At 57.6% G+C, this 27,660-nt stretch overlaps 1 protein-coding gene across 8 annotated transcripts; it reads left to right on the top strand.

The window, feature by feature from the left end:
* The first annotated feature begins 1,757 nt into the window (after positions 1-1,757).
* On the top strand, positions 1,758-27,592 carry MLLT6 (MLLT6, PHD finger containing). Of its 8 annotated transcripts, none has more exons than XM_049114736.1 (22): positions 1,758-2,182; positions 3,382-3,461; positions 3,915-3,969; positions 4,212-4,321; positions 5,208-5,311; positions 5,543-5,636; positions 7,887-8,048; positions 8,708-8,806; positions 11,183-11,321; positions 11,919-12,533; positions 12,983-13,170; positions 13,422-13,530; positions 14,915-14,981; positions 15,188-15,333; positions 15,839-16,036; positions 16,141-16,229; positions 17,318-17,667; positions 18,114-18,204; positions 19,216-19,566; positions 24,805-24,861; positions 25,370-25,489; positions 27,189-27,592. In XM_049114736.1, the coding sequence occupies exons 1-22, from the start codon at positions 2,074-2,076 to the stop codon at positions 27,366-27,368; spliced, it is 3,513 nt and encodes a 1,170-aa protein (XP_048970693.1). In that variant the 5' UTR covers positions 1,758-2,073; the 3' UTR covers positions 27,369-27,592. The 8 variants fall into 8 exon arrangements, with proteins under 8 accessions (XP_048970693.1, XP_048970691.1, XP_048970694.1 ...); XM_049114734.1 differs by having other exon boundaries at positions 11,183-11,408; XM_049114735.1 differs by having other exon boundaries at positions 2,009-2,182; positions 7,890-8,048; positions 11,183-11,408.
* Positions 27,593-27,660: the final 68 nt, after the last annotated feature.

Raw genomic sequence — 27,660 nt, 5'->3', positions numbered from 1 at the left:
GATACGGGCACTCGGCAGTCCTCGCAGGGATCCCGGTCCTCGGGCCAGCCCCGACAATCCCTTAGCTCTCGGCCCCCTCCCCCAGGCACGGAAGCAGCAGAGACGGGCCTCCTCCCCGCCGCGCCCGTTTAGACAGAGCTTCGCCGTCCTGGCAGCCCTCCGGGATTCTCTGGTCCCTGCAGGAGTGAGGGGAGGTGGAGGGCTGCTGCCCAGAGCTCAGCTTCCCCGACCTCCCCAAACGCCAGTGTCGCCGGGATTAGGGAGTAAATCCCTGACGCCAAACACCAGGTCAAGGACAAGTTCTCCCCCGGCCTACTCCCCCCCCCCCTTGGGCGGAGATTCACCCCCCCCCCTTCCCGGATGAAAGGTACTAAATAGACGCGAAGGGAGGGGTGGCGGCGGGTCCCGGCCCCTTGATGTTCCGGTTGAACAGGTGCTGGTGAAAAGGAGGCGGTGCCGGCGGAAGAGTCGGCCAGGGGGGCAGTGCGCCCAAGGGGGGGCAGCCCCCTCCACCCTCAAGTCCCCCTGCCTGTCTTCCCCTCTCCTCTCCCTCTGCCCCTCCCCCGCAGGAAGCGTTCCGGGCGCGAGTCTTTGAAGTGTCGGTGAAGCCCGTAGGGCTGCCTTCTCCCCGCCGCCACCCCACCTCCCGCTGAGGGAGTGTGACCTTTGGTCCCTGAGGGCGTCCGCCCCCTCCTTTAGGAAGTAGCGGGGGAGGGGGGTCAGCTTGCGTTCCCTTGGCCCACGCCGGTCTTGGGATAAAGCCATCGGGCTGACTCCCCTCACTTCTTCCAAGACCCAGTTTCAGGGGCTTAATCCTTTGCGGGTGCTGTGTGTAGGTTTATGTGAGGTGTTTGTGTGTGCGCCTAGAGGTCAAGTGTAACCTTGCTGTCTGCGGGCACTTCCGCAATCGTGGGTCTCTAACTGGCGTGGGTCTGTAAGCGTGCCTGCGGGGCCGAACCTGGGGTTTGCGGCTCTGGGAGAGTCAAGTGGTGTGGCTGGATGAGGCTAGGGGTGGGTTTGTGGGTCTGGGGTGCCTCGGTGTGCCTCCGAGGGGTCCGAGTTCCTGTACGCGCGCGTCTGAGTCTGTAAGCTGGATCGGAAGCTCCCTGAGGGCAGGAATCCATACCTGTTTTGTACACTGCTCTATCCCAGCGGCTGCACATAGTAACCATTCAATAAATATTTGTGAAATGAACAAACATCTGCATGTGAGTGTCTACCCTCCAGAGGGGCCTCCGAGGAAAGAGCCCACGAACGGCCACCCAAAGAGCCCCCCCTAGACGCGGAAAGGCGAGCGACCCACGTAGCTCCCGTTCGTTCCTGCGCCCCTTCCTCTGATCTCCACCTCTGAGTTTCCTTGGAGTTAAAGAGCAGAGACGAAGACCTGGGCTGAGGGGGATGGAGAATCGGGGAACTGGGGCCGAGATGGAAGGGCAAGGCGGAGGGAGAGCTCAGGAGCAACAACCAAGAGCCACCGAAAGAAAAAGAAAGAGAGAAAATACGCGCGGAGCGAGCGAGCGAAAAGCTCCCTACCAAGCCAGGCTTTGTTCCCTGAACCTAAGACTTTACCCGGCGGCGGGCGGCGGGCGGGCCGGGAGCGAGCGAGCGGAGGCGCGCGGCCATGGCTGCCGCGGCCGGGCAGGGGGGCCGGGGGGGCGGCGCGTGAGCGGGCGGCGCGGGGCGGGCGCGGGGCGGGCGGGCGCCCGCGATGTGCCACTCGGCGCCTCCCCCGCCGGGCCCGGGCTGTGCGGCGGCCGGGCGGCCCTGGTAGCTGGGCGCGCGGCGCGGAGGGGGCGAGCCCGGCGCGCGGGTCTCATTGTTGGGGGGGGGGCCCGTCGGGGCATGAGGGCGAGAGCACGGCGGGGGGGGCGGCCAGACAGAGCGAGCGAGGAGGAGGAGGAGGAGGACGCCGAGGAGGAGGAAGGAGGAGGCAAAGAAAAGAAGCGGCGGCGGCGGAGGAGGAGGAGGAGGGAGCGAGGAGGCGCGCGGCCCCCCGCTCCCTCCCTCCCCCCCTGACCCCCGACCCCCGCCGGCCGGCCCCCCGCCCCAGCCCCGGAGGGAGCTCATGGGAGTATGAAGGAGATGGTAGGAGGCTGCTGCGTATGTTCGGACGAGAGGGGCTGGGCCGAGAACCCGCTGGTCTACTGTGATGGGCACGCGTGCAGCGTGGCTGTCCACCAAGGTACGGGGGTGGCCCGCGGGAGGCGGCGGGACCCCGGGGGCGGCGCGCGCGGGGAGCCCCGGGCCGCGCCCTCTGGAGACCTCCCGGGGCTCGGGCGCCCCTCCCCCACCCCACCTGAAGGGAAGGGAGGCGTCAGGGGGCTCCCCCCGCCCGGTCCTGGAGGACCGGGTCAGGCATTGTTTTCTTGCCTATTGTTCCAGTCCCGCGCCCCCCACCCCAAGTTGGGGGAGTTTGGGGACAGACTAGGGGGCAGTGAGTGCACTCTCCGCGCCCCACACCGCCAGTGTCGGGGCTGCTGGGGGAATGTTTACCTGCGAGGTGTCCCCTCCCGCCCGGTTATTTTGGTCCCGGCTCGGAGAGGGAGAGGTCAAGGGGGGGTCATCCCCCCCTCCCGCTTCCGGATACTGGGAGGAGCGGAATTGGGAAGGGAGGAGAGAAGGGTCCCAGGGGAGAGGGGACTCCTAAAATCCTCCGGGAAGAGCTGCGCATAGGAGAGAGGTTGTGCAGGGGGCCGGGAATCGAGAAGAGGGAGGTTTGGAGTTTCCCCCAACAGCACATGGTTCGGGAGTTAACTCCTTGAGGAGTCTTGCCGAGGGCGCAGGCTGGCATCTCCCGCCTGTCTGGCACAGCCAGCTGCCCCCCCTCTTCCTGGGACAACCCTTAATGCTGTTGCTGTCCGGGCTTCCCTGCGCTCTCATATCGGTTACCTGTACTGCACCTGCGTTCGGCCTTGACTTTTGACCTGTACCTATTATAGTTAGAGGCTTAAGATGAGGTCCCTGGACCCCCTCCTTCCCCACCTCTTCCCTTACTGGCCCTTTAAGAAATGCCCCCCCCCCCATAACAACAAAACGTGTTTGACTATAGTAAATGTTCTCCCTCTCTCGTTTTCTCTATTCCTGAGGATGAGGACTGTTCCCAGGCCAGAGTTGGGAAACAGGTCCAGAAAGAGCGTGGGGTGGGGGTGAGAGGTCTTCTAGAAGTTTAAGGTCAAGGACTCAGACTTCTTAGAATGCTTGGTTGTGTGGTTGAAGTCTGGCCATGTGCTGTTAGGCATTCTTTGTGGTCCTGCTGTCTCATGAGCCACTCCAGATAAGGGAGCAGCCCCTCTCCCTTAAAGTCCTCTGCCCCCCGGTTGCTCTGGGAAAAGCCACTGCTGACAGATTTACTTGGTGATTCTTTCTCCCCCCTCTTCCCAGCTTGCTATGGCATCGTCCAGGTGCCAACGGGACCCTGGTTCTGCCGGAAATGTGAATCTCAGGAGCGAGCAGCCAGGGTGGTGAGTTTGTTTGAGACTCCCTCCCTGCTCCTGTACACCTGAGCATCTCCTCCCAGTTCAACTAGAGGACTCAGAGGCTGAGGCTAGGGTGGGACTGTCACACAGGACTTCCTGTTTCCTGTCATCTATCACCAACCCATCTCTCCCTCAGCTTATCCTTCACTCTGCCTCACCTCTGGCACTGGGCCTTTTATTTTGTTTGTTAGTTATGTGAACTTTTTGTTATGGAAAGTTGCCAACACATACAGAAGCCGAAAGGGTACTATGATGAATCTCATGTCCCCATCACTCGTGTCCTACAGTTATCACTCATGGCCAATCCTGTTTCTTCCATACCCCCATCCATTCCCCAGACAGCTTATTTCATCAAGGGGCCCTTTGAATGTGTTCAGGAAGGGCCCAGCTCAGCAGATCCCCCACCCCAAATCCCTGTGCCCCCCCTTGCATTGGCAGAGGTGTGAGCTGTGCCCACACAAAGACGGGGCATTGAAGAGGACTGATAATGGAGGTGAGGGGGGCCCTGAGCCCCAGAGCTCATCTGTGGAGGTCAGCAAAGCTCCCTGAGCAGGGTCTGGGAAGGCAGGAGTGGATGACATTGGGATGGGCAGGGTGGGGATGGAGGCTGGGTTTCCCTTCCCTGGCTGGCACTGGATTCTGATGGGAAGGGTATGGTGGGGGTAGGGGGTTGTGCAGTGTGGGGTAGTGAGAGGCCAGGTCTCAGGCTCTGAGGCCAGCTTCCCACCGCCCCAGGCTGGGCCCATGTGGTGTGCGCCCTCTACATCCCAGAGGTACAGTTTGCCAATGTGCTCACCATGGAGCCCATCGTGCTGCAGTATGTGCCTCATGATCGCTTCAACAAGGTCAGTAGCCCTGCCCCATACCAGCCCTGCCCACACCACCCATCCCAGCCATCCATCCTTGGGTCCCTCCAGCTCTCTCTTCATCCAGTGTAATCTGATTCTATGCAGCCAAAGGGGAACTGAGGAGGTGGCTAGGCCCCTTCCATCAACAGACACGCACTTGTGCTCTGGAACTTATGGAAACTAGTACTGCCAAGGGGTAGACTTCAGTGGGGGGTTCGCTTATTCATCCGCTGAACACGTTTTCCTGAATGCCTACTATGGGCCAAACCTGGGCCAAGGCACCAGGCACACAGCGTTACATATCAAAACAGATGTGTTCTCCGTGTGGGAAGACTGTAGCTAGCAATAAGCAGGCAAATAAAATACATGCAGTTTGTGGTAAGTGGTATGAAAAGAAACAAGGTACTAAAATAAAGAACACCTCACGGGGGGCTTACGATAGATAAGTGGTCAAGGAAAGAGATATGTAGACTGAGGCCCACCTTGAGAGGATGGGGTTCCAAATCCAGGCAGAAGGAACCTAGATGAGCAAAGGCCCAGAGGTGGGGATAAGCTCACTGGAAGCAAAGCAACAGTCCCCGCCCTGACAGGGCTCACCATCCAGGGACTGCTATCCAATTCAGTAGCTACCAGCTACATGTGGCTATGTAAATTAATTTAAATAAAGTACAGCTTAAAGTTCAATTCCTCAGTCACGCTAGCCACATTTCAGGCATTCAGTAGCCTGTGTGGTTTATAGCTACTATATTGGACAATTTCCATCATCACAGAAACTTTGATTAGATGGCACTGATGTGGGATCATGGGGAGAGGAGAGAGTTGAGAAGGCCAAGGGATCCCTCAGGTAGAAGGGAGGAGAGGACAATTGTACTGTGTCCCACAGACGTGCTACATCTGTGAGGAGCAGGGCCGGGAGAGCAAGGCGGCCTCGGGAGCCTGCATGACCTGTAACCGCCACGGATGTCGGCAAGCTTTCCATGTCACCTGGTGAGACCCCCTGCCTGTCCCACACCCCCTTCAGGGTTCTTGAGAATCCCTGGCCAGCTGTACCGACCCCCTCCGAGGTTTGCCACAGACAGCTATCTCTTTGGTGGTGATGGCAGTGGTTTCCGTGGATGGTCTTGGCCTCACCCTAGCTATGGTCCAGGGCGGGTGGGAAGAAGGGGGCTGGTCTGGTTTGTGGCCATTGCCCTTCTCAGAATGACCTCCTTTGGTTAGTGCCCAAATGGCAGGCCTGCTGTGTGAGGAGGAAGTGCTAGAGGTGGACAACGTCAAGTACTGTGGCTACTGCAAATACCACTTCAGCAAAATGGTGAGTCTTGTCTGCCAGGGTGTGAGTGGGTCAGTCAGCCATGCCTTAGAGGGTATGGGCTGTTGACCAGGCTGGTGCCTGGTGCTGGGAGACAGAGATGGAAGGAGCCCAGTCCCTGCTCTGAGGAGCTTTGCCACTGGATAAGGAATAGGTTGAAGTACAGCCCAAGGGAGGTGAATGAGGGCCAAAGCCAGCAGTCCATCCCAGGAGACAGAGCTCAGACACCTGCCTGTCAGAGTGTGGGAGAGTTTTCAAGGAATAAGCAGCATTGAAGCTGAGTGGAAGTGGAAGCAATAAGAGCCAACATTTGTGGGGGTTTACTGTGCTCCAGCTTCTGAAACTCTTTACGTGTGTTATTTTATGTGGTCCTCCCCACAACCCTAAGAACTAGGTATACTGTATTTTCCATTTTATACAAATAAACTAAGACCCACCGAGGTCGTGTAACTTATTCCACTACAGCTGGCATGTGGGGTTCAGAACACACAATTTGCTTTGAAAGCTCCTCGAGGACCTGCCAAGCAAAGACAGGTGCTGGGACTGTCTAGGTGAAGGGACTGGCATGGGCCAGGTCCTGAGATGAAAAAGAGAATGTAGGAACAGAACAGGGAGCTTGGTGAGAATGAGGCAGGAGATGAGCAGAGTGCTCAGGCAGGGCCAGAGCAGGGCCAGCTTCTGCCCTAGGCTTCTGGGGCCCAAGGAGAGGCTGGTGGAGGGGTTCTGTTCCCTGGTTGTGGAGAGACCTGCATGCTCCAGAAACTGTGAGGTGTCCTAGAGAGGGAGGCTGCAGCCTGCCTGGGAATGCAGCTTGGACCTCACCCCCAGGCCACAGGCTTGTGAGCAGGAGGGTAACATGATCAGATTTGTTTTTTAGGAAGATTACCCTGGCAGCCAATGTGAAGCTGGATCCAAAGGGCTGAGGCTAGCGGCTGGGAGACAGCTGCGAGGGGGGGGGGGGGGCGGGAGCTGGAGGGATAAAGCTGGACTCTAGAACCATTTCTAGGTAGACAGGCCTACATGTGGGGGTGGCCGAGTGAGGGTGGGACAGAGGAGTCAGGCTGTCAGTGCTTGGGCACCTGGGAATGCTGTGAACGGGGTGTGGTGGGCTTCTTCTGTAGGATTGGCACATGTCCTACACTGCCCTGGATAGTTCCATATGTGCCTGTCACCTTGGTGTAATTATTAATAATTCCCCCTTTTGTTTTCAAAAGTGTCCTGGTTTGAATCATAAATTATATAGTCACCTTGGTTTCAGGGTTTGTTGACAACTTAGGACAAGGTAGAGAGCTCAGTGCAGCAGATAGGAGGTGCCAAGTGGGGATGTTCAGATTAGGTGGCTATCAGCCCCACAGGCAGGGTAGTGGCAGTCCCAAGGATAGAAGGCAAGGCTGGAATCCTCAGGTGCCCACCAGGGTACACTGGGTCAGGGTGTGAGGGGGACTGTGAAGGGGGGAGTCTAGTGCTTGGCAAGGTAGGAGCAGTACCCACCACTGGGGAGGAAGTGGCTTGGAAAGGGCTTAGATTTGGCAATTAGTCCTTCGATTTGGCAATTGGGAGGTAGTGGGTGACCTGCTGGTGTGGGACATGTGAAACGGTCAGATAGGGGGAAGTTATCAGCAGTGAAGGGAAGGAGGGGGCAGGCCCTGGCTAGGAGGAGATGCAGAACGAGGATCATTTGGGTTTTTGCTGTTGTGCATGTTTACTTCCCCCTTTTTAAGGGCATCAACTCCATTGGGACAGAAGGATCTGCTGTGTTTGATGGAGGGGGAGGGCCAGGATCAAGAGACAGAAGGCTGATGGCTGGAATGAAGTTATCTGGAGGGGCGCATGGAGTGGAGTGCAGGGGAAGCAGGGATTGCCTGAGAGGGCCCCCACCTCGCCTGTACCCCAGCGAAAGAGGCAGAACTGGACTGCTTGGGCTGCCTGACATGGGCCAAGAGGTGCCATGGAAAGATGTAGGTGGATAAGAAGAGACTTGTCCTACCTCCAGTGGTACATTGCTGGGGCCAAGATGCCTCTAGCTCTGCTGGGCCTCAGTTACTGAATCTGTGCATTAGATAAGCCAGCTGGGAAAGCTCTAGGATTTAAGGCTAGAGAATGCCTTCTGCTGAGTGGAGCATCACTGAAGACACAAGGTCCTTTGAGTGACAAGCAGGGTGGGAGGGACTAGCCCCACCAGGATCATTTCAGGAATCTTTTCCTAACCTAGTGAAAGGAGGATTTGGCTGTTCCTCTCTCTTCTTTCCCCAGAAGACATCCCGGCATACCAGTGGGGGAGGCGGAGGAGCAGGGGGAGGAGGAAGCACAGGGGGCGGTGGCAGTGGTTTTATTGCTGGCAGGAGAAGCCGGTCAGCCTCTCCATCCACCCAGCAAGAGAAGCACCCTTCTCACCATGAAAGAGGCCAGAAGAAGGTAAATGTCTCCTCTCTTTCCTTGTCCCCCCCCCCCACGCACACGCATACGCACACACACACATAAGTCTTTCAAGAAGCCACCACAAGGTGCCCAGGAGGCCTTGGGGCCTGCCCCCTCTTCCTCAGAGTCCACTAAGGGCCAGCAGGGGCTGAGGAAGTGACACATGGGGGTTATGGAGGGTAACATGAGGGCCTGGCTTCTCTGGAGCTGTCTTTGTGGTTCCTTCGTGTCTTCCCTGTGACATGACCATGTTTCCAAAGCCCTCAACACTTGGCCATGCACGTTTGTAGACCCCTCCACAGTCTAGCCATGTGTCAGCCAGGTTGTCTCTGTCCCCTTGCACTGTACATCACAGCGTGCCTGGTTCCCATCTCAGTTGCACACACAGCTCCATGTCCCAGGTGGGTACCCTTGCAGGTGTGTGCTCATGTGTGTGGTACTGTGTCTCTGGTGTGAAAATGGGACAGGCTATCTTTAATAAGCAGGGAAGATGAGGGGGAGGGGCCGTTGGCTCCCAAAGCAACCTGCCTGAGCCATTCTTGTCCAGCCTGAGTCTCCCAGTCTGTCCAAGAGAGGGCTACTGCCTGCATGCACATGCCATGCAGTAGCCCAGACAGTCCCCCACAACCCATATCTGGTTACTTCTCCCTCCCCAGAGTCGAAAGGACAAAGAACGCCTTAAACAGAAGCACAAGAAGCGGCCTGAGTCACCCCCCAGCATCCTCACCCCGCCTGTGGTCCCCACTGCTGACAAGGTACTGCTGCCCACACCAGTGTGGGGGGAGGGAGTGGCTGAGGTAGGAAGGGAGAGGCTCAGAGTGAGCCAGGGACTCTGGGCACCCCCAGCAGCTTCAAGTTAATGCCAATATTCTCTACTCCACACTTCTCCACCTCCCCATTCTACCCTATGCTCCTCAGCCCCACCAGTCACTGACCTACCAGGCTGGTTGGGGTGCAGTAGGGGTGTTGCCCTGCCTGCTGGCTGCCAGATGTTTACATCTGCCTCTGTCCAGACAGAGAGCCTCAGTACTGGCTCTTGTCTGCGGGTACTGTACTCAGGCTGATTCTACAAATTCTGGGACCCACTTCCCCAGAGATAGAGAGGACCTCTTGGCTTTCACCCCTCCCCCAATCAGGGCACTGCCCAAAGCCCATTTCCCAGCCAAAATCCCATGGTGGCAGGGGGCAGACCCATGGACAGTACCCTGAAACCCCCCACTCATCCCACCCTTCCCAGGCTTGGTATGTCAGGCCTGTCTCCAGAAATGGGCAACATCTGGAGGAGCAACCAGCAGGCCCTACCCGAGGCTAGGGAATCGCTAATCCAAGCCAGAGCAGCCCCTTCCTTCCCCTCCTTCCAGCCCACACCCCCACACCCCACTATGGAAGGAGCACAGGGGCCTGGAGAAACCACTTCTTCCTGTCGCCATTACTACCCCGTTCACCTCCACCCGCCTTAGGAGGTTGGCAGAGCTCTGGGCATCTTAGTAGGAGGATCAGGCATCAGGTTTCCAGGGTGATGTTATGGTAACTGTCCCAGTAAACCTGTCCCCACCTGCTTCCCAGGCCTCACCTGGAAAAGCTTGTCATTCATGCCCTCTGACCTTTCCCTGGGGCCTGCAGGCAGGTGGAAACAGGGCCAGAGATAATGGGAATTCCCAGAGGCCAGGTGTCCTCTTGGACCTCTGGGAGCCTTCTGCCCATCCCCCCTCTGCCCACCCCAGCATTTCAGCTACCCCGCCCCCTTGCCCCTCTCCTCCCTTGCTCAGAACCACATCTGGCTCCCTTCAGAACTCCAGCTGTTGAAAAGAACAAAGAGGAAGACAGAGACAGGACTCCTCCCAGAGAAGGGCAGTGCAGGGTGGCTCTCCTCCCCCTGACCCATCCTTCCTCTAGCATTTGTTCTCTTACTGAATACCTGGTCTCCACCCGGAGGAAAAGCACCAACCCTGGCAGGAATACAAAGCCTTAACTCACTCACTCACTCACCACATGCCAGGGTCCCTTCTAGAACAGGAGGGTAGAAGGGGTCTGTGGGGATTAGCTCTTTTAATCCTCAAAATAATCCAGTGAATTAGCTATTTTATTAACCCTAATAAGTGAGAAGCCGGGGCACAGAGAGGGTAAGTAATTTACCTTAAAAGCACACAGCCAGCAAGTGGTAGAGTCAAGATCTGAGTGCAGGCAGTCTGGCTTAAAGGCCCATGCTCTTGCCCACCACAGGACAATCTCTGCAGTATATTCATAGCAGCTACCAGCATCAGAGTTGTCAACATTACTGACCCCACACTATGTATGTATCTGGCTCTATGCTCCTCGTGACATTCCAAAGAGGCCTAGTTGGCCGTGGAAGGACACTGCAGCTCAGCAAGGTTGAGAAGCTGCACAACAGAACAAAGCAGATGGCAGAGCCCACCAGGCTCACAGCCTGCTCTGCCTGACTCCAGGGCCTGTGCTCCTCCAGCCACTACCCTGCTGCCCTCTAGGGGGTTGCCAGAGGCCTCAGACATGGGACTGGATATTGCAGTACTGTGTGGCAACTGTTGGCATGGCTGATGTGAGGACACAGTGTTCAGGAACTAGAGGACAGAGTGACCGGGCCCACCTCAGGGATCTAGGTGGCCTCGTGGACTTCCAAGCTGGATTTGGAAGGATGAGAGGTTTCCCAGGCAGAAGCTTGGCACTGCAATCTCAGGTTGTCTAGGAAGGGCACAGAGTGACCAGGGGAGGAGGTGTTAGTCAGGTGGCTGCCCCCACCCAGGGAGGGGTGGTGACTGGCAGGCTCAAGGGCAGGGCCAGGGCAGCGGTTTCTCTCCGTGGCACATGTCCCAGCCAGCACAAGTCCAGCCTTCTGCGACCCACTAAGCCTTTCTTAAATGGATGAGTGAACAGATGGGCACATCTGTATAGGCCCAGGGACTGTTTTCACTCTCTTCTGCCTCAGGTGGAGGACAGACAGATTCTCCTCTCCTGCCATCCACTTCCCTGATCTGCCCTCCCCACCTACAAGTCCTTCCCAAACCAAACTAGGGCTCTTCTGGTAGAGCCAGGGCCCTGTGTCCTCCTGCCCCTTGGCCGGGTCCGGCGAGCCCAGGCAGCTGGCCTTGAGCCTTCCCCTCTTCTCCTCTCAGGTCCCCTCCTCAGCTTCTTCCTCCTCCCACCATGAGGCCAGCACTCAGGAGACCTCTGAGAGCAGCAGGGACTCCAAGGGGAAAAAGTCTTCCAGCCATAGCCTGAGTCACAAGGGGAAGAAACTGAGCAGTGGGAAAGGTGTGAGCAGTTTCACCTCCGCCTCCTCCTCCTCCTCTTCCTCCTCCTCCTCTTCCTCCTCCTCTGGGGGGCCCTTCCAGCCTGCAGGTGAGTGTGGGCATCATGGAAGAAGCTGGGGGCGGGACAGCCTTCGGCTCAGAGCTTCTCTAGCAAGGGCCTCTGCACACTGGTTTGCATCTCATTTGCTTCTTAAATTGGTTAAAGATGGGGGCTCCTCACCAAGTTACTCCTCTAAAATCCCTCCCCTCAGCCCCCTCCCTCTCAGGCCCCATCCCTCTACTGCCATAGCTGTATTCATTATCCCCTGCACTTGGACCATGAGGTGCCATTTTTAAAGTACCAACACTAATGATCTCTCCAGTAATCTCTACAGTCCAGTGAGGTCAGTTGAGCAGGAGTTCTTCCCCTTTATTGCATGTGGGGAAGCTGGAGCGGGGTGGCAGAGGACACTCATCCCAAGACATAGAGACAGTGCCAAAGCTGGGATAGGAACTCAGGCTTCCCCAGCCCCCTGACCAGAGCTCTCTCCAGCTAGTGCCATTGGGAGTGGGAGGTAGGGTGGGGGGGCGGCTGTAATGCAGTTTTCCCTCTGTGCAGTCTCGTCCCTGCAGAGCTCCCCTGACTTCTCGGCATTCCCCAAGCTGGAGCAGCCAGAGGAGGACAAGTACTCCAAGCCTGCAGCCCCCACCCCTTCGGCCCCCCCCTCTCCCTCAGCCCCTGAGCCCCCAAAGGCAGACCTCTTTGAGCAGAAGGTGGTCTTCTCTGGCTTTGGGCCCATCATGCGCTTCTCCACCACCACCTCCAGCTCGGCCCGGGCCCGGGCCCCGTCCCCTGGAGACTATAAGTCTCCCCACGTTTCGGGGTCTGGGGCCTCAGCAGGCACCCACAAGCGGATGCCCACACTGAGTGCTGCCCCTGCGCCTGCTGAGGAGACCCCTGAGACAGGCCTGAAGGAGAAGAAGCACAAAGCTAGCAAGAGGAGCCGACATGGACCGGGTCGTCCTAAGGGCAGCCGGAACAAGGAGGGGGCTGGGGGCGTCACCATTCCCTCCTTGCCCAGTGCCCAGCTGGCTGGCTTTACTGCCACTGCTGCCTCACCCTTCTCCGGAGGTTCCCTGGTCAGCTCTGGCCTGGGTGGTCTGGCCTCCCGCACCTTTGGGCCTTCAGGGAGCCTTCCCAGCCTGAGCCTGGAGTCCCCCCTGCTGGGGGCAGGTTAGTGACCCTTGGGCATCCAGGGCCCAGCCAGTCTAGTGAGGGAACAGAGGCATAAGCATGCAGTCAGAGGGCAATGTGATAGAAACTGCTCCAAAGACAGAGATAAAGGATGGAAGAGCCAATCACCTGTAAGACACTCCCCTATAGCCATTTTCTGCAGAGTTGTAGTGGGAGAGATTGGAGTCAACTGCCAATGGGACTTAACCTATTCAAAAACCCTGGAATCCCGCTGGTCTTGGCAGGACAGTCTAATAAGCAGGCATGTCAAGGAGATGTCACATAGGCAAGAAGTGACATTTTTGCAGCAAGAGGGTCAGACTGATGTGTGTGGCCAGATCCAAGGGAATATCCTCCCTGGGGAGGGGCTGCCCCAGCCATCTGACTGAGGACGGGCCTGGGGGAGCAGTGACAGTAAGCTTCCCTCTGTGTCCTTCTTGTGCCTGTAGGCATCTACACCAGTAATAAGGACCCCATCTCCCATGGTGGCAGTGGCGGAATGCTGCGCGCTGTCTGCAGCACCCCTCTCTCCTCCAGCCTGCTGGGGCCCCCAGGGACCTCGGCCCTGCCCCGCCTCAGCCGCTCCCCATTCACCAGCACCCTCCCTTCCTCCTCTGCTTCTATCTCCACCACTCAGGTGAGGCCTTACCCCTGCACTCCTCCATCCCTGGGCAGGTGGGGGACAGGCTGCCCAGGATGCCAACTCTCCAGGGGAGAGATTGAGAGATGGGGCTTGATGGCCACCAGAATATCTCCCTCTCCTGGGTCCTCTCCTCCCCAGCACACCTGATCCCCCTCTCCCTCCCTATACACACACATACATACACACACAGTTGTGCCCTAGATCCAAGAATAACCATGGGCTGGGCTATACCTCCTTTCCCTCAGGTGTTTTCTCTGGCTGGCTCTACCTTTAGCCTCCCTTCTACCCACATCTTTGGAACCCCCATGGGTGCCGTTAACCCCCTCCTCACCCAAGCTGAGAGCAGCCACACAGGTATGTGTTTCTGACTCCATTCCCCTGTCTTCCCAAGGACCTGAGGGGCACTCATCACTTGCATGTCACCCCAGAAGGATAGGAGGGCTTTCTGGCTGCCCCCTCCCTCTGGCCATTGCCTGCCCTGAAAAAAAAATCACACACAACAAACCAGAGTATGCGTTCACGTTAAGAACAAAACCAAAACAAAACCGTGGACGGTGGGAGCAGGACCGGCCAGAATGTCTACTGCTCCATCCCACAGAAGAAAGAGGCTTAATGATTTGCTCAAAACAGTTGAAGTAGAGAAAGGCAGAGCCAGAGCTCAAATTCTGGTCCTGACACCAAGCCCAGTTTTCTGGTCACTGCAGCATAGTTCCCAGCTGGCCTCTTATTCCCCGGGATGGGGCCTCCAGAGAGTCCACTAGCTTGGCAGCTGCGCTCCGGATATTTCGGAGTTAAGGGTTCGGAAGTTCGCAAGCGCCCCTCCCCCTCCCTGGAGAGTCCACCGAGCCCCAGAGAGCTCATTGGTGCTGTGACACCACCTGCCTGGCTAGGGGGCGGGGCTCACCTCCCGCCCGCCCGTTCAGGTAAACCTTCTTAAAGGGGCCGAATCCGATCCCAGAATTAATGGCCTGATAGCGCAGGGTGACTACGTTTTCCAAGACCAAAATTGGCATTCTGTGGCCCAGCAAAAGGTTTTGCACTCTAACCTGTGAGTTTATGATATGAAAAATTGCACAAGACTTATTAGAATAGTGGCAGTTATTAGGACTTGTTGCAGGACAGCTGACACTTCACATTTATTACCTTATTTTTAATCCTCCTAACAGTCATTTCAGAGAGAATAGGGTTGTTTTTTTTTTTTTTTAAAGATTTTATTTATTCATGAGAGACACAGAGAAAGAGAGGCAGGCTCCATGCAGGGACCCGATGCAGGACTCGATCCCAGGACTCCAGGATCACGCCCTGCTGAGCCTAAGGCAGACATTCAACTGCTGAGCCACCCAGGCGTCCCACTGAGATTAGTTTCCATTTCAAGGTCATGTAGGAAGTGTCAGGTCCAAGTTCAACCCAGGACTGTCTAGGCCCTGAATTTCTAGAACCCCGAATCCACCAGGAAAGAACTTGGGAGGTGGTTCTGAAAGAAGCTAGGCAGCGGCCGCCTCTCGGCCTAAAGAAAGGAGAAGAGACCAGATCCATAACTGCCTCCCACGGGGCGAGGTTTCCAAGACCGGGCTCCCAGAGCCTTACCAGCTAGAACTGCCAGCCTGGGGTTGGGGGAGATCCTGGGGGCAAGGAGTCTGCGGTAAAGTCCCAGATCCCTCACCCACTTCCCAGGCGGGGACCGTGAGGCCGATGGCACCCCTCCCCCGCTGATCCCTGCTCCCCTTCTCCTTCCAAGAGCCAGACCTGGAGGACTGCAGCTTCCGGTGTCGGGGGACCTCCCCCCAGGAGAGTCTGTCTTCCATGTGAGGGAGGGGGCGGCGGCTTGGGGGAGGGGCTGGGAGCGGGGCTGGAGGGACACTAGTGGGAGGAGGGGACGGCTGCGGGGCGCCAGGAGAGGGTGGGATCCGAGAAGGGGCGACTGGGACCCCTGAGGGGGGAGGGGGGAGGTAGGGAGACAGGAGTGGGGCCGTGAGGTTAGCCTGAGCCCGGTTCTCTCTTCTGACCCCAGGTCCCCCATCAGCAGCCTCCCGGCACTCTTTGACCAGACAGCGTCTGCACCCTGCGGGGGCGGCCAGTTAGACCCAGCGGCCCCCGGAACGACGAACATGGAGCAGCTGTTGGAGAAGCAGGGCGACGGCGAGGCCGGTGTCAACAGTGAGGAGGGGTGGAGCCGGGCGGGGAGACCTGCCCTAGGACCCCCAGGCTCGGTCACCTTTCTCTGCGAGGTCCCCAAACTTTTTTAAGGTTCCGTCCCTGGGCCCCGCTCCAGCCTTAACTGTGGGCTACCCCGAGCCTTACCTTTAACCTTCGCTAGGCCCGACTCCTGGACCCGCCACCTGTGCTCCCCGCCTTCGGCCCCCGCGGCCTCCTGGCCCTTACCTTACTCTGCTCCAACTTCCTCCCACCTCGACGCTCTCGGTCACACCTCGACCCCGAGCCTCAGGCCCCGCCTCTAGTCCTCACACCTCTGGCTCCCCCGGGTCCCGCCTCCCCGGAGCTCACCTGAGTCTCTTGCTGCCTGGCGCCTTCTCTTCTAGGTCTCAGACTGATTTCCTCCGCCAGGCCCCGCCCTCCAGGCCCCGCCCCGGGCCTCTCGCCCCGCCTCCGCCCCGCCTCTCCCGGCCCGCGGGGCTCAGGCGCTCTCGCCCTCTCCTTGCAGTCGTGGAGATGCTGAAGGCGCTGCACGCGCTGCAGAAGGAAAACCAGCGGCTTCAGGAGCAGATCCTGAGCCTGACGGCCAAGAAGGAGCGGCTGCAGATTCTCAATGTGCAGCTGTCTGTGCCCTTTCCCGCCCTGCCTGCCGCCCTGCCTGCCGCCAACGGCCCAGTCCCTGGGCCCTATGGCCTGCCTCCCCAAGGTAAGGGGACTCCCACCCGGTCCGGGAGTGGGAGCCTCGGCCGGGCGGCGCGACAAGGGCCCCGACTGCAGCCCTTGACCTCCTTTCCTACTCCCCTCCCTCAGCCGGCAGCAGCGATTCCTTAAGCACCAGCAAGAGCCCCCCAGGGAAGAACAGCCTTGGCCTGGACAACTCTCTGTCCACGTCTTCCGAGGTGGGCGCCGCGGGGGGGAGGCAAGGAGGGGGTGGGGGGAGCAAGAGGGGAAGCGCCAGGCCTCCACGCTGCAGCTACTGGAGGCCTGGCAGTGAAGTGACTGGCTGAGCAATTGGTTGACCGATCCATTCCTTCCTTCCTTAAATGATAATTATAGGTGCCTACTTAATGCTGGGCACTGGCTCAACAATCAGTGAGCAAAACGGCCTGGGCCCCGCCTCTGAAGATAGACTAGCGATCCAAGAAAATAATCATTACAAACCAGGAAAAGTGCAAAAATGGGAATAATTTGAGGGCTGTGAGGCAGAATGGGGGTGGTATTCTTCTGGAGCTAGGAGGTGGTTAGGGAAGGCTTCTTTGAGACTATTTGGAAAGGGTTCATTACAGCAACTGGCACAAATAATCCTCCTGTGCTTGGCGGTCAATGTGAGGAGGAACAATCTATTGTTAGGTTGTGGTTACTAGTGAAATCAAACAAATGGGGTGCTTGTGTACCTGAGCAACAATGATCATAGCAATAATGAATATTAATTGCACACTTGCCCTCTGAAATCATGTCCTATGCTGAGATTTTCAAAGCACTGTTTTTTAGACTTTATGGAATAGGTGTTACTATTGCCCCCACGTTATGAGTGAGTAAGACAGAGAAGCCAGTGAACTGTGGACACAGAATTTGAACCTGAGCCTTTCCCTCCAGCTGCCATTCTCCAGCCTGCAGTTACTTAGCCTGCCTAAGAATCAATGGCTTCACCCGTATATGGGAATAATTAGATAATTCAGGGCAAGCAGTGAACCCTGGGGCTGGGGTCTAGTTCACTAGATGTCCACCGCCAACCTCACTGTTCCTGATTAACAAGGATTGCAAGGGGCACTGGGCCCCCAGGATGTGATCTGTAAATATTTGTGAAGACTGTTGGGATCTTTAGCCTTTATCTCTGGGCCATGCCCCTTCCCCCTGGGTGGCTCTGCCTGGGTGAGGTGGGGGTGGCTGTGCTCTGTGAGAATGCTGGTGGGTGCTGGGCCGGGGGCCAGAAAGATCATGCTGGCCCCCTGCCCCTCTGACCCCTCCCTTCCCCCTCCCTCCCCAGGACCCACACTCAGGCTGCCCCAGCCGCAGCAGCTCGTCGCTGTCCTTCCACAGCACGCCCCCACCGCTGCCCCTGCTCCAGCAGAGCCCTGCTACTCTGCCCCTGGCCCTGCCTGGGGCCCCGGCCCCGCTCCCGCCCCAGCCACAGAACGGGCTGGGCCGGGCACCGGGGGCAGCGGGGCTGGGGGCCATGCCCATGGCTGAGGGGCTGTTGGGGGGGCTGGCGGGCAGCGGGGCCCTGCCCCTCAATGGGCTCCTGGGGGGGTTGAATGGGGCTGCCGCCCCCAACCCTGCGGGCTTGAGCCAGGCTGGCGGGGCCCCCACGCTGCAGCTGCCAGGTTGTCTTAACAGGTGAGGGAGAGCTCAGCCTGGGGAAGGGAATGGGGAGGCTGGTTTGGGGAGGGACTCCCCCCCCAAACACCCATAGTTCCCACCCCCAAAAGGAAGAACATTCTTCAGTCTTACAGGGTATAGAATCTAGTCACTTCTTGGCCCCAAGTATTCCCTAGATGGTAGATGTGAGTGTCCTCTGGATGGTAGCTCTCCAGGGACAAAATCATCAGTTTCCTTCTTGCATCCCCAATCTTGATTTCCCGTCCGGAAACATTCTTCTGTCCAACTTGTCTCCCTCCCAGTGGTCTCTGAGCTCACACTGTTTCTCTGTAGTCCTTTAACACCGCACACCCCTGCCTTTCTCCACCTGGGTCTGAGGGAGTCTGGGAACTTGGAGGGCCTGGGTGGGAGAGGAGTGTCGCCCCGCCCCTTCCCATGGTCTGTGTTTTGTCCCCCTGCCTCAGCCTGACAGAGCAGCAGAGACATCTCCTGCAGCAGCAAGAGCAGCAGCTCCAGCAGCTCCAGCAGCTCCTGGCCTCCCCACAGCTGACCCCGGTAATGCCCTCCCTGCCCAGGCAGCTCCCGCGTTGCAGGGTGAAGGTGGGGGTTCACCGTGTCAGGGCTGGGCCAGGCTGGCACCGCAGGGATTGGGAGGGAAGGTGGAAGGAGGAGGGCAGCCCCAGGCTGGGCCCCTGTGGGGCATGTAGGGACAAAAGGGATAAGGGTCGCTTTCCGGCCCTGGGCATAGCAGAAGGGATGCTCTAGTGATCCCGCATCACATCCTAGGGGAAAGGTCTGTTGGGGGGTGAATTCCCAGTGACCGGAGCATTTCCAGTCCCAGTCCCAAGGATCTTCAGTGGGAGCTGCAGGGTCTGTGGCTGAGCAGGTGGTCACCCTCTCAACCAGAGCAGCCCCTTTTACGTCTGTGTTGTATGTCGGGTTCTTCGAAGGTTTCCTTTGGAGAAAAGTTCTTTTTAAAAAGGAGGGAACTGAAAAACCAGAAAACAGAACCATTTTCCTATAAAGAAACATTAAAAACCCAAGAAACCAATTCAGCTGGTTACCTGTAGGGGCCAGAAGGGAACAGGGGTTGCAGCAAGATTCCTTAAAGGTAAACCTGGATATCGTTTTGGTTTTTAGAACACTGAAAACGCCTTGCCTACTCAAAGCAAAAATAAATCTTGAAAGAAACCAAACAAAAAGAGGAGGAGTTGAATACTATTGACCTAGTCTAGTTGTTTCTCAACTTGGGGTCATCCCACCCCTGGGGGCATTTGTGGTTGTCATAGCGACTGAGGAATCGCTTCAGCCAGGGGGTGGAGCCAGGGATGTCAAACATCCTCCAGCACTAGGCCTGTAATGCCTGTCTACCGACACTGATGGCAGCAACCACTTTCTTATCCAGATGGGGAGACTGAGGCCCCGAGCAGGGAGTTAGAGACAGGACCTTGACTGTCCCCAGGTCTCCTTCCTCAGGGCTCCAGTGAGATGGGACGGGGCCTGGGCCAAGTAGGGCAAGCTGGCTCCGGGGACCACTAGCCCATGAGCATTCTGGCCCCTTTGCAGGAACACCAGACTGTTGTCTACCAGATGATCCAGCAGATCCAGCAGAAGCGGGAGCTGCAGCGGCTGCAGATGGCTGGGGGCTCCCAGCTGCCCATGGCCAGCCTGCTGGCGGGAAGCTCCACCCCGCTGCTGTCTGCGGGCACCCCTGGCCTGCTGCCTGCGGCCTCCGCCCCCCCACTGCTGCCTGCCGGGGCCCTGGTAGCTCCCTCGCTCGGCAACAACACGAGTCTCATGGCCGCGGCGGCAGCAGCCGCAGCAGTAGCAGCAGCAGGCGGACCTCCAGTCCTCACGGCCCAGACCAACCCCTTCCTCAGCCTGGCGGGGGCGGATGGCAGTGGCCCCAAAGGCGGGGTGAGTAGGGGGCACAGGGCTGTCCTGTCTGCCTTCTCCGGGAGGGGCAGAGGTGGAGCATCAGAAGGAGGAAGGAAGTGACCCCCTAGGTCAGCCAGGCACCCTGCTGCAGGCCCCAGGGCCTCTGTTGGATCTGCCAGGGAGAAACTGAGCACAGGCTAGTAGCAAAAGGACCAGTTGGAAAATGATGTTCCTCTGGAAGACCAATTAGAAAAGTCTGTTTGCTCTCTGAGTGGACCAATTAGAAAAAGATGATGCTCTGGGTGGGCCTTTCTCCAAAGGCTCCATCTCTCCCTCCTTCCTCTGAGGGCATATTGTCAGAGCCCAGGGTGCTGCCAGCCTTGGCAGGCACATGCCCGCTTAGATGGGTGCGCTTGTGCAGGGCAGCCTGCCCTCCCCTTCCCCCTATGAACCACAAACACAGGCCTTAGCCAAGAGCCCAGGGCAGGGGCTTCAGCTGGGCTCCCTCACCGGACCCTACAATAGCATCCTTCCCCTGGCAGCTGTTCTCAACTGGGTGTTAGAACCAGACACCTCCTAAACCCCCAGCCTCCCTTCCTCTCTTTCCAGACCGCTGACAAAGGAACCTCAGCCAACCAGGAAAAAGGCTAAATCCACCCAGCCCCTCCTGATCCCCAGATGAAGGGGGCAGATCTTGGCCTGAGGGTCCTAGCCTGGAGCAGGCACCTGCATCCAGACCCTGGAGAGCCCCAGCCCAGATCCTGTGCTGAGGCCTGGGGAGTGCAGGGTGCACCTGGTGCCGAGGACTGAGCCAGAGAAGGGTGCCCCTTCCACTGGGCCCCCCTCCCTCCGCACTGTCCCCTTTGTGAGGGGCTCAGAGGGAGGACAGGCTCCCAGCCCACCTAGGAGCCCCCACTCTCAGTAATGCTTTGAGGTCCTCCAAGAGCAAAGTGGGCTATGGCATAAGTGGGGGGTTGGTTGGACCCTCCACAGAAAATGGATCAGCACTTGAGTGGGGAGAAGTAGGGGGACAGGCTTGGGCCTGTTCGTGCGCGGAAATCTCTTAGGAAAGAAGGGGTGGCCCTGCTTTACCTGCAGTTTCTTCCTAGCTTGGGCAGATGGCAGAAGAGATCCCTGGGACTGTGTCTCCCTGGTACCCCTCCCCCGCCCCCCCAACAACGGTTACAAGCTGAGCTTGTAAAAGCCCACAGACTAGGGAGCTGAGGAAGGGGCAGCGGGGCCTCAGATTTAGCCTGAGCCTCCCCACCTGTCGAGAGCCCCCAGGTGACTGGCTGGGGGAGCGCAGGGGGAGGAGGCCCAGCCCCCTGGGGCCCTGCCCCTTGTTTGCACTATTGGATTTAGGAGTGCGGAGGGTGGGAAGATGGAGCTGCCTGACTCAGAGAGCGTGTGTGCTTGTGTGTCCGTGTGTGTGTGTGTGTGTGTGTGTCTGTCTGTCTGTCTGTCTGTCTGACTGACTCCCCCTGGGCCTGGGGCCGCCGAGGGCAGGGATAGGAGCAGTGCTCAGATGAGGCAGCACCAGAAGGGGGCTCCCGACTTTTGTTTGCACCCTCCCCACCTCACCAACTTTGGTCCCTTTCTGGGGCGTGAATGGTTAACAAAAACCAGAACAGTACTCCACTATTGGAGAGTAATGGGGGCTGGGGGCTTTGAATCAGGGTAATATCCTGCCTTCCCTCCCCCAGACCCCACTTGGCCTCACTGCCCCCTTCAGAGCTCTCATTCCCCCACTGATAGCTGGTCCTGCCTCACTGGCACAGGGGGAGTCCCAAGGATCTGGGGGATGGGGCAGGGGTGGGGGGTAAAGTGCCACGTCCTTCAGCAGAGAAAACCTCCTTCCCAGGATTAGCCAGCTTGCTTCCCTGGCACCCTATTCCCGCCCCGACCAACCATGGGAGCCAGGAGCCTTCACTTGAGCTGACCTGACAGCCATCCCTTCCCCCACCAGCTATTTCCCCAGGGTGGAGGGGGCAGTTCTCACCTAAAAGAGCCCCCACCTGCTCAGAGCCTTTGGTGGCAAAGGCCGAGGGGCCAGTAGGGCAGCCAGGAGAGTGGTGGGGGGAAGCCTGTGTCTCTGTTTCAGTTGCACTGGGGTTGGAGCCGGGAGAAGGCGTTTCCAGCTTTCCCTGATGCTCATGTCTCGTCAGTCTTTGCATGTGTGGATTTTTTGTGTGTGTTTCTGTTTGGGTTTTTGTTATTGTTGGTTTTTTTTTTTAAATAAAGAAAAGAAGATGTGTATATTTTTGGCAACGACAGAAACGTAGTGCAGATATATTTTTGCCTGTGCTGCTCAACTGGTTTTTTTCTGATACTGAAAATAATATTAATATTCCTGTTGATAAGACTTTGTAAGATGTTAGGGAGCTGATAAAGGAGGGGGTGGGTGGGAATCCTTCAGAGGCAATTTCTTAGGCACTTGCAAGGGCTTGGGGGTGGGGGGAAGGCAGTTGTGATGACCTCAGAAATACTCACTTTTTATTAAGGCTAAATATCAATTAGAAAGAAATGATAGGATTCAGCATTTTATTCATCTTCATCTATTAAGCTCTCTAATTCCCTGCCCCCAAACCACTGAAAATAACCTTCAGAGATTCTTAGAAGAGTTGCTCATTCACACTCACACCCACTAGGAGCTGAAGTCAACTTCTGTTCTGGATGCTGAGGGAAGCCAGTCCACTCCAAGGTTGCTGTGGCAGAGAGCGAGGGGTCCCTAGGATTTAGTGCACTGGAACCAAGACCTCCCCCTCCCTCCCAGCACCCGAGAGCCTGGGGTTCTCATCTCCAAGAGCCTATGTTTTTTTTCAGCTTTCCCCAGGCTGGGGTGCAGCAGCAGGTAGGTTAGGTTAGATTAGAAGGGACCCAGGCTGGGTATGAATCGCTGCTGTCCCTCTATTTCTGCCAGGGGGCAGGGCGTGAGAGAAGTAGTGCATTTCCTTCTTCAGAGGGAGCTTTATAATAGGAAAGTTCTAGAGATCTGGATCCCAATGCAGGGGAATGGCTATTACTGACCTCACCCTCCTTTCCCATCCCCTGTTCCTTTTTTTTCAAGGACGAATTTGGATGGGGAATGGGAAAAAATACAGATTTGTAGGTCTCTCTGCCTAGCAGAGAGAAAGGATGTGGTTTGCAGGACGGAAATTGAGTCTGAAAATGCATGAGAGGAGCTTCGTGTGTAAGCACGCTCAGCGTGGAGGTGTGAGGGGTGTGCATGCAGAACCCCTGTCTGGCTTTGAGGTCACGACTGGTGCATGAATATCAGAGCTGGAAGGGACTTGTCTTTAGGGGTGGTTGGAAACCGGTTCCTTGCTTCACAGGTGATAGCTCCAAGCCTAGGAGGGGCAGGGGCTCGGGGCAGAGCCAGGACCAGCCCTCAGGACCCTGGCCTCCTGGTCCTGGGCTCTCTCGCCCCCCACTGCACCACCTCCATGTGGCTGTCTGTATGTCCCTGTGGGGGGGGGGCTGGGCTTGGCCCTGGGGTGGGAGGGTGTCTATGTAGCACTGATAGTCTTAGCTCAGAGCTGATGGATCCTCTCCGTAGACAATGACACTTTAAAGATTGCTTTTTTTTTTTTTTTTTTTTTTTAAGTTTTTTCCTATTTGTGTGTGTCTTTCCCCTCAGGCTCCTGGGTCTCCCACTGCCTCCTGGTGCTCTAACCTTGAGGCTGAGAGCTCCCCACCCATGCCTATACTGAGTTCCAGGGAAGGGCCTGGACGAGTGAGGGGATACAGAGCCAGGGGTGAGCTCTGAGAAAGGGTAACCTCCACATTTTCCTTTCATCCAAACTGGAAATGCAGACAACTTTTCAAAGGCACAGGCTCCCTTGGCCAACTTCCAGCATCTTCTTGGTGTGTGCAGTGGGCCAAAGTTAGGAGTAGGCAGCTTGCTCCCAATTGTCCTTTATCTCAATTTATTTTTCCCCAGGGAGAGGTGCCTAGAGGGATTAAGGTGACTTTGGTGGGGAATTTGGAGGAAGTGGGGCACAATACCCTGGCTCCCTCCAGTCACATCAATCCAGATTCAAAGTGTGTCTAGCTTCCAACCACTTTGACTTGATCTACTGAAAAGTTGGGGACTGAGGGGTGCCTTCATTGCCCTTTGTTCACTTCCTCCAGCCCAACTTGGGACTCAGGTGGCAGGACTGGAGACCCAAATCCTGACTCCCAGCCCTGTTCCCTCCTAGCCATCCCAGCCTGTCTCAATGTAGCAGACCCTTCCTAGGGGAGCAGGGAGGGGAAGCCAGAGTTTGCAAACCCAGGGGCTCCTTTTACATTCTTTCTAGAACCTCCTTTATATCCTCAGCCCAAAAGGCAATGCCCCCCTCCTTTCACTTCCAAGCCTGGAATTGTGCATAACCCGGATCTTGTATCTTTGTATAACGGATGTTATTTGTACGAAGGGCAGTTCGTAAACAGCACTTGTTCTTTTAATAAAAGAATGTTTTACAAAAAAAAAAAAAAAATCCAAAGACCCCTGCTTTGTCTGGCTTTACTGAAGGGGAAGGGAGGGGAGTGCCAACTGTGGGAGCCTGGGGAGGGGCTGCGGCTGGTGGTCTGTCGTATTTCTAGAAGCACTCGTAATAGTTCACAGAGCGGTAAGCGCAAGCCCCCCAGGTTCCTGAGGAAGACTCCGATACCTGTGCCCGGCGGGAATCCGTTCGCAACGCGAGCCCCCGGGCGAGGACGTGGAGCCGCCGGCTCCCGGGAGGTCCCCGCCCACACGCGGCGGCGAGGCTACGGGAGCACGGCCCGGACGGCCCCCGCGCAGCCCTCCCCCCTCCCCGGGGCCGGCCACCGCGCAGGCCCGGCCCCCACCGCGCGGAGCCCCGGGGCGTCTTCCGGGCCGCGGCAGGCTGGGCCGGCCCGTTGGGCGGGAGCGGGCGGTGACCCGGGCGCGGGGCGGAGCCGGCGGGGCGCGGCGCGGCGGCGGGGACCGGCATGAGTGGCGTGGGGGCGGCCGTGCGGCCTGCGGCCTGGGTGAGCACCTCGGCCCCGCGCCCCAGCCCCGTCCGTCCCCCGCTGAGCGCCCCCGAGTCCCGCCTCGCCCGCTGCCGCGCAGCCCTCCCTCGCCGCGCCGGGCGGGATGCAGCCAGCACCTCCCAGCAACTCCACTTCCTGTCTGTGACCCTCTTTTTCTTACCCTCTGCTTTCTCCTACGCCCCGAATCCCTGGCGTCTCTTCCCTCCCAGATGACTTCCCTCTGGAATTCCAACGCTTTCCACTGATTTTTTTTTTCCCTCCGCTTCCAAACCGCCTGGCTAGTCACGCCTGCATACCTTTCAGAGGCTGAGCCAGAGGCGCGACCTCTCCTCCTGGCTGGTAAGTACCCCTTTCCCCTTCCCTTCCCCCAAGTCCCCCCGGCCCAGAGACCCCCAAAGGTAGAGACCAGAGAAGAAACGAGAAACGGTCAGCTCTGCTTCCCCACTCCAACCTCAGAATGCCCTGCCTCTATCCAGCTCCCTTCCCCGATGGCTCAGGGGAGGTAGAGTGACCAGGGGGCACAGGGCAGGGAGCCAGGCTTCCCGGCTGGGAATGGCAGTGCCTGACAAACACAGCCCCAGGCTGCCAGGATCCTGGACTCCCACCTGGGGAAAGCAGCTGGGCACCCCAGAAACTAGAATGCCTGCATGGGCTTGAAATCTCTTCCCTGTCTGGAGCTCAGGGTCCTGTCCTGGGGGAATGTCTTTGTGGAGTGGCATCAAATCAGCCTCCTGCAGAGGAAGCCTGCCATAAGCCAGAGCCACAGGGAACCTGGACAAGTCCATAGGCTGGAAGTTGCTTCCAGGACATGGGCTGACCCCAAGCCCTTCGTCTTCCCTTGCCACAGAGCCGATGGTTCCCTAAAACCCCAGCCAAGTCTGTGGTGGCCCTGAAAGCGCCCATCAAGGTGGAGTTGGTAGCTGGGAAAACCTACAGATGGTGTGTGTGTGGGCGCAGCAAGAAGCAGGTGAGAGACCCCTACCCGCCTCTCATTACCATAGGGCACCTCTGGTTGCCGAGACCTTCCTCTTTTCCCACACTTACCTGAAGTACAGGGGAGGTTGGGGGCGAAAGCATGCCCTCAAGCCAATGCCACCCACATCCCTGAACTCCCTTTTTTCTGTATCCACCATTTGAGATGAGGCCAGAGAGACAGAGAGACTCAGCCCCACAGCCAGGTGGCTGGAGCCCAGGGTTCTGGCCTCTACCCGTGTGCCCCCCTTGGAGCCCCGGCCTGGACTCTGCTCTGAGCCCTGAGAAGCTGGGTTGTCTTTCTCCCTTCTTCTGTCCCTCCTTCTAGGAAGCATCTGAGCCAAAGGTTCCCAGGCCTTAGACCCCAGCATTGGAAGACTGCAGGCTCTCCGGTTCCAAGTGCCCCTCGCCTGCGTCTTCTCCTACAGACCCTCCCTTTCTCAGCTGACGTGGCTTCCCTGGTTGCCCCTCACTGCCTGCTCCCACCTCCCTCTCCCTCCCGCCCCAGGAGCCTTCTTTCCAGCAGGAACCTGACCCATACACTTGGCCTCCAGGGCCCCTTTCCTTCCTGAGCTGGGCTCTCAACTGTGTGCCTCTAAGTGGTGTGGGTGTGGTGTGGTGTCAGCGCCCTGGGTCCCAAGTCCTACTTTGCCACTGACTTGACTTTGGAGCATGTCCTCACAAGGGGAGAGCAGTGCTGGGGGAACGCCAGGCATGTGGCTGGCGCAGGCTGGCACTCTGCCTCCCTGCCTTTTGCCCTCTGGGACAGGTTGCTGTGTTTTATTTGTATACTTCCCTCAGGTCGCCTCCTCCCCTCCCCTCTCCTGACCTCAGGGTCCAGAGGCCTTGCTTGGCTCAGCTCTGCTGCTAACTAGCAAGTCAAGGCAGGCCTGTTTTCATTACCCTGTCTCTGCCTGAACAGCTTCTGGGAAGGATGGGAAATATATGCCTGCACCAGGCAACCGGTTCACCCTTCCTCCCTGTGACATCCACTCCCTATAACATGCCCACTTATTTCCTGGGGCCAAACCAAAGCGATAGCCCAGTCTCAGAGCACTGTGATGCGTGCAGGCTCTCTCCCACGCAGAGGTCTTACCCTGAGAATATGTGGAAGGAAGTAAATTTCATGAGCCACCGGAGACTCAGATACATAAAAAAAAAAAAATCTATTCACGTAATTCATTGCTGATACTGAAAGTCCCATTTCACCTTGAAAATTCTGCCCTTGGGATCCCTGGGTAGTGCAGCGGTTTGGCGCCTGCCTTTGGCCCAGGGCGTGATCCTGGAGACCCGGGATCGAATCCCACGTCGGGCTCCCGGTGCATGGAGCCTGCTTCTCCCTCTGCCTGTGTCTCTGCCTCTCTCTCTCTCTCTCTCTCTCTCTCTCTCTCTGCGTGACTATCATAAAAAAAAAAAAAAAAAAGAAAAAGAAAATTCTGCCCTTGTATCCTGGTCTTCTGGGTCCCCGAGATGAATGCTGTAGACTCCTTACTGAACACTCTCTGCCAGCAAAGTGTGTAAGAACCACTATTTATTTGTTTTACTTGGGACAGCTCTCCTCTCACTCTCACACTGCAGATGAGAGTAAACTAGGGGATCCAGGCAGTTCCCCTCAGGAGCCTGAGCCCTATTCTAGACCTGTCCTACCTCAGAAGATGGGGTTGGGCCTCTAACTTCTCTCTTTCCCTCACCAGCCCTTCTGTGATGGCTCCCACTTCTTCCAACGCACTGGCCTCTCCCCACTCAAGTTCAAGGCCCAGGAGACCCGAGTAATGGCCCTCTGTACCTGCAAGGCCACCCAGAAGCCTCCGTACTGCGATGGTACCCACAGAAGTGAGCGGGTGCAGAAGGCAGAACTGGGCTCCCCGCTCTGAGAGGCTGGCTGCTGCCCAGCCCCAAGCCTCTGACAGGTACCCCATTTGTGGGGAAGGAGATGGGAGTGCTGAGCCCAAGAAGGGTCCACCCAGGGATCCCAGTACACACTGCTGGCTTGTGAAGGGCTTGCTCCCAATACCTGAGGAGTCTCGGGCAGCCAGGAACATGCCCCCAGTTTCACTGCCTGTCAGTGAAGATGGCATTAAACACTTTGCCCACCCCAGCGTGGTGCTCTTGTGGTCATTGGTGTGAGGCACATGGTGTCCCACCGCTCTGGATCTTAACCTGGGG

Source organism: Canis lupus, chromosome 9 (genome assembly GCF_003254725.2).
Source record: "Canis lupus dingo isolate Sandy chromosome 9, ASM325472v2, whole genome shotgun sequence".
In the NCBI taxonomy this organism is placed as follows: Eukaryota; Metazoa; Chordata; class Mammalia; order Carnivora; family Canidae; genus Canis; species Canis lupus.
This window is presented reverse-complemented; position numbering and strand designations above follow the sequence as displayed.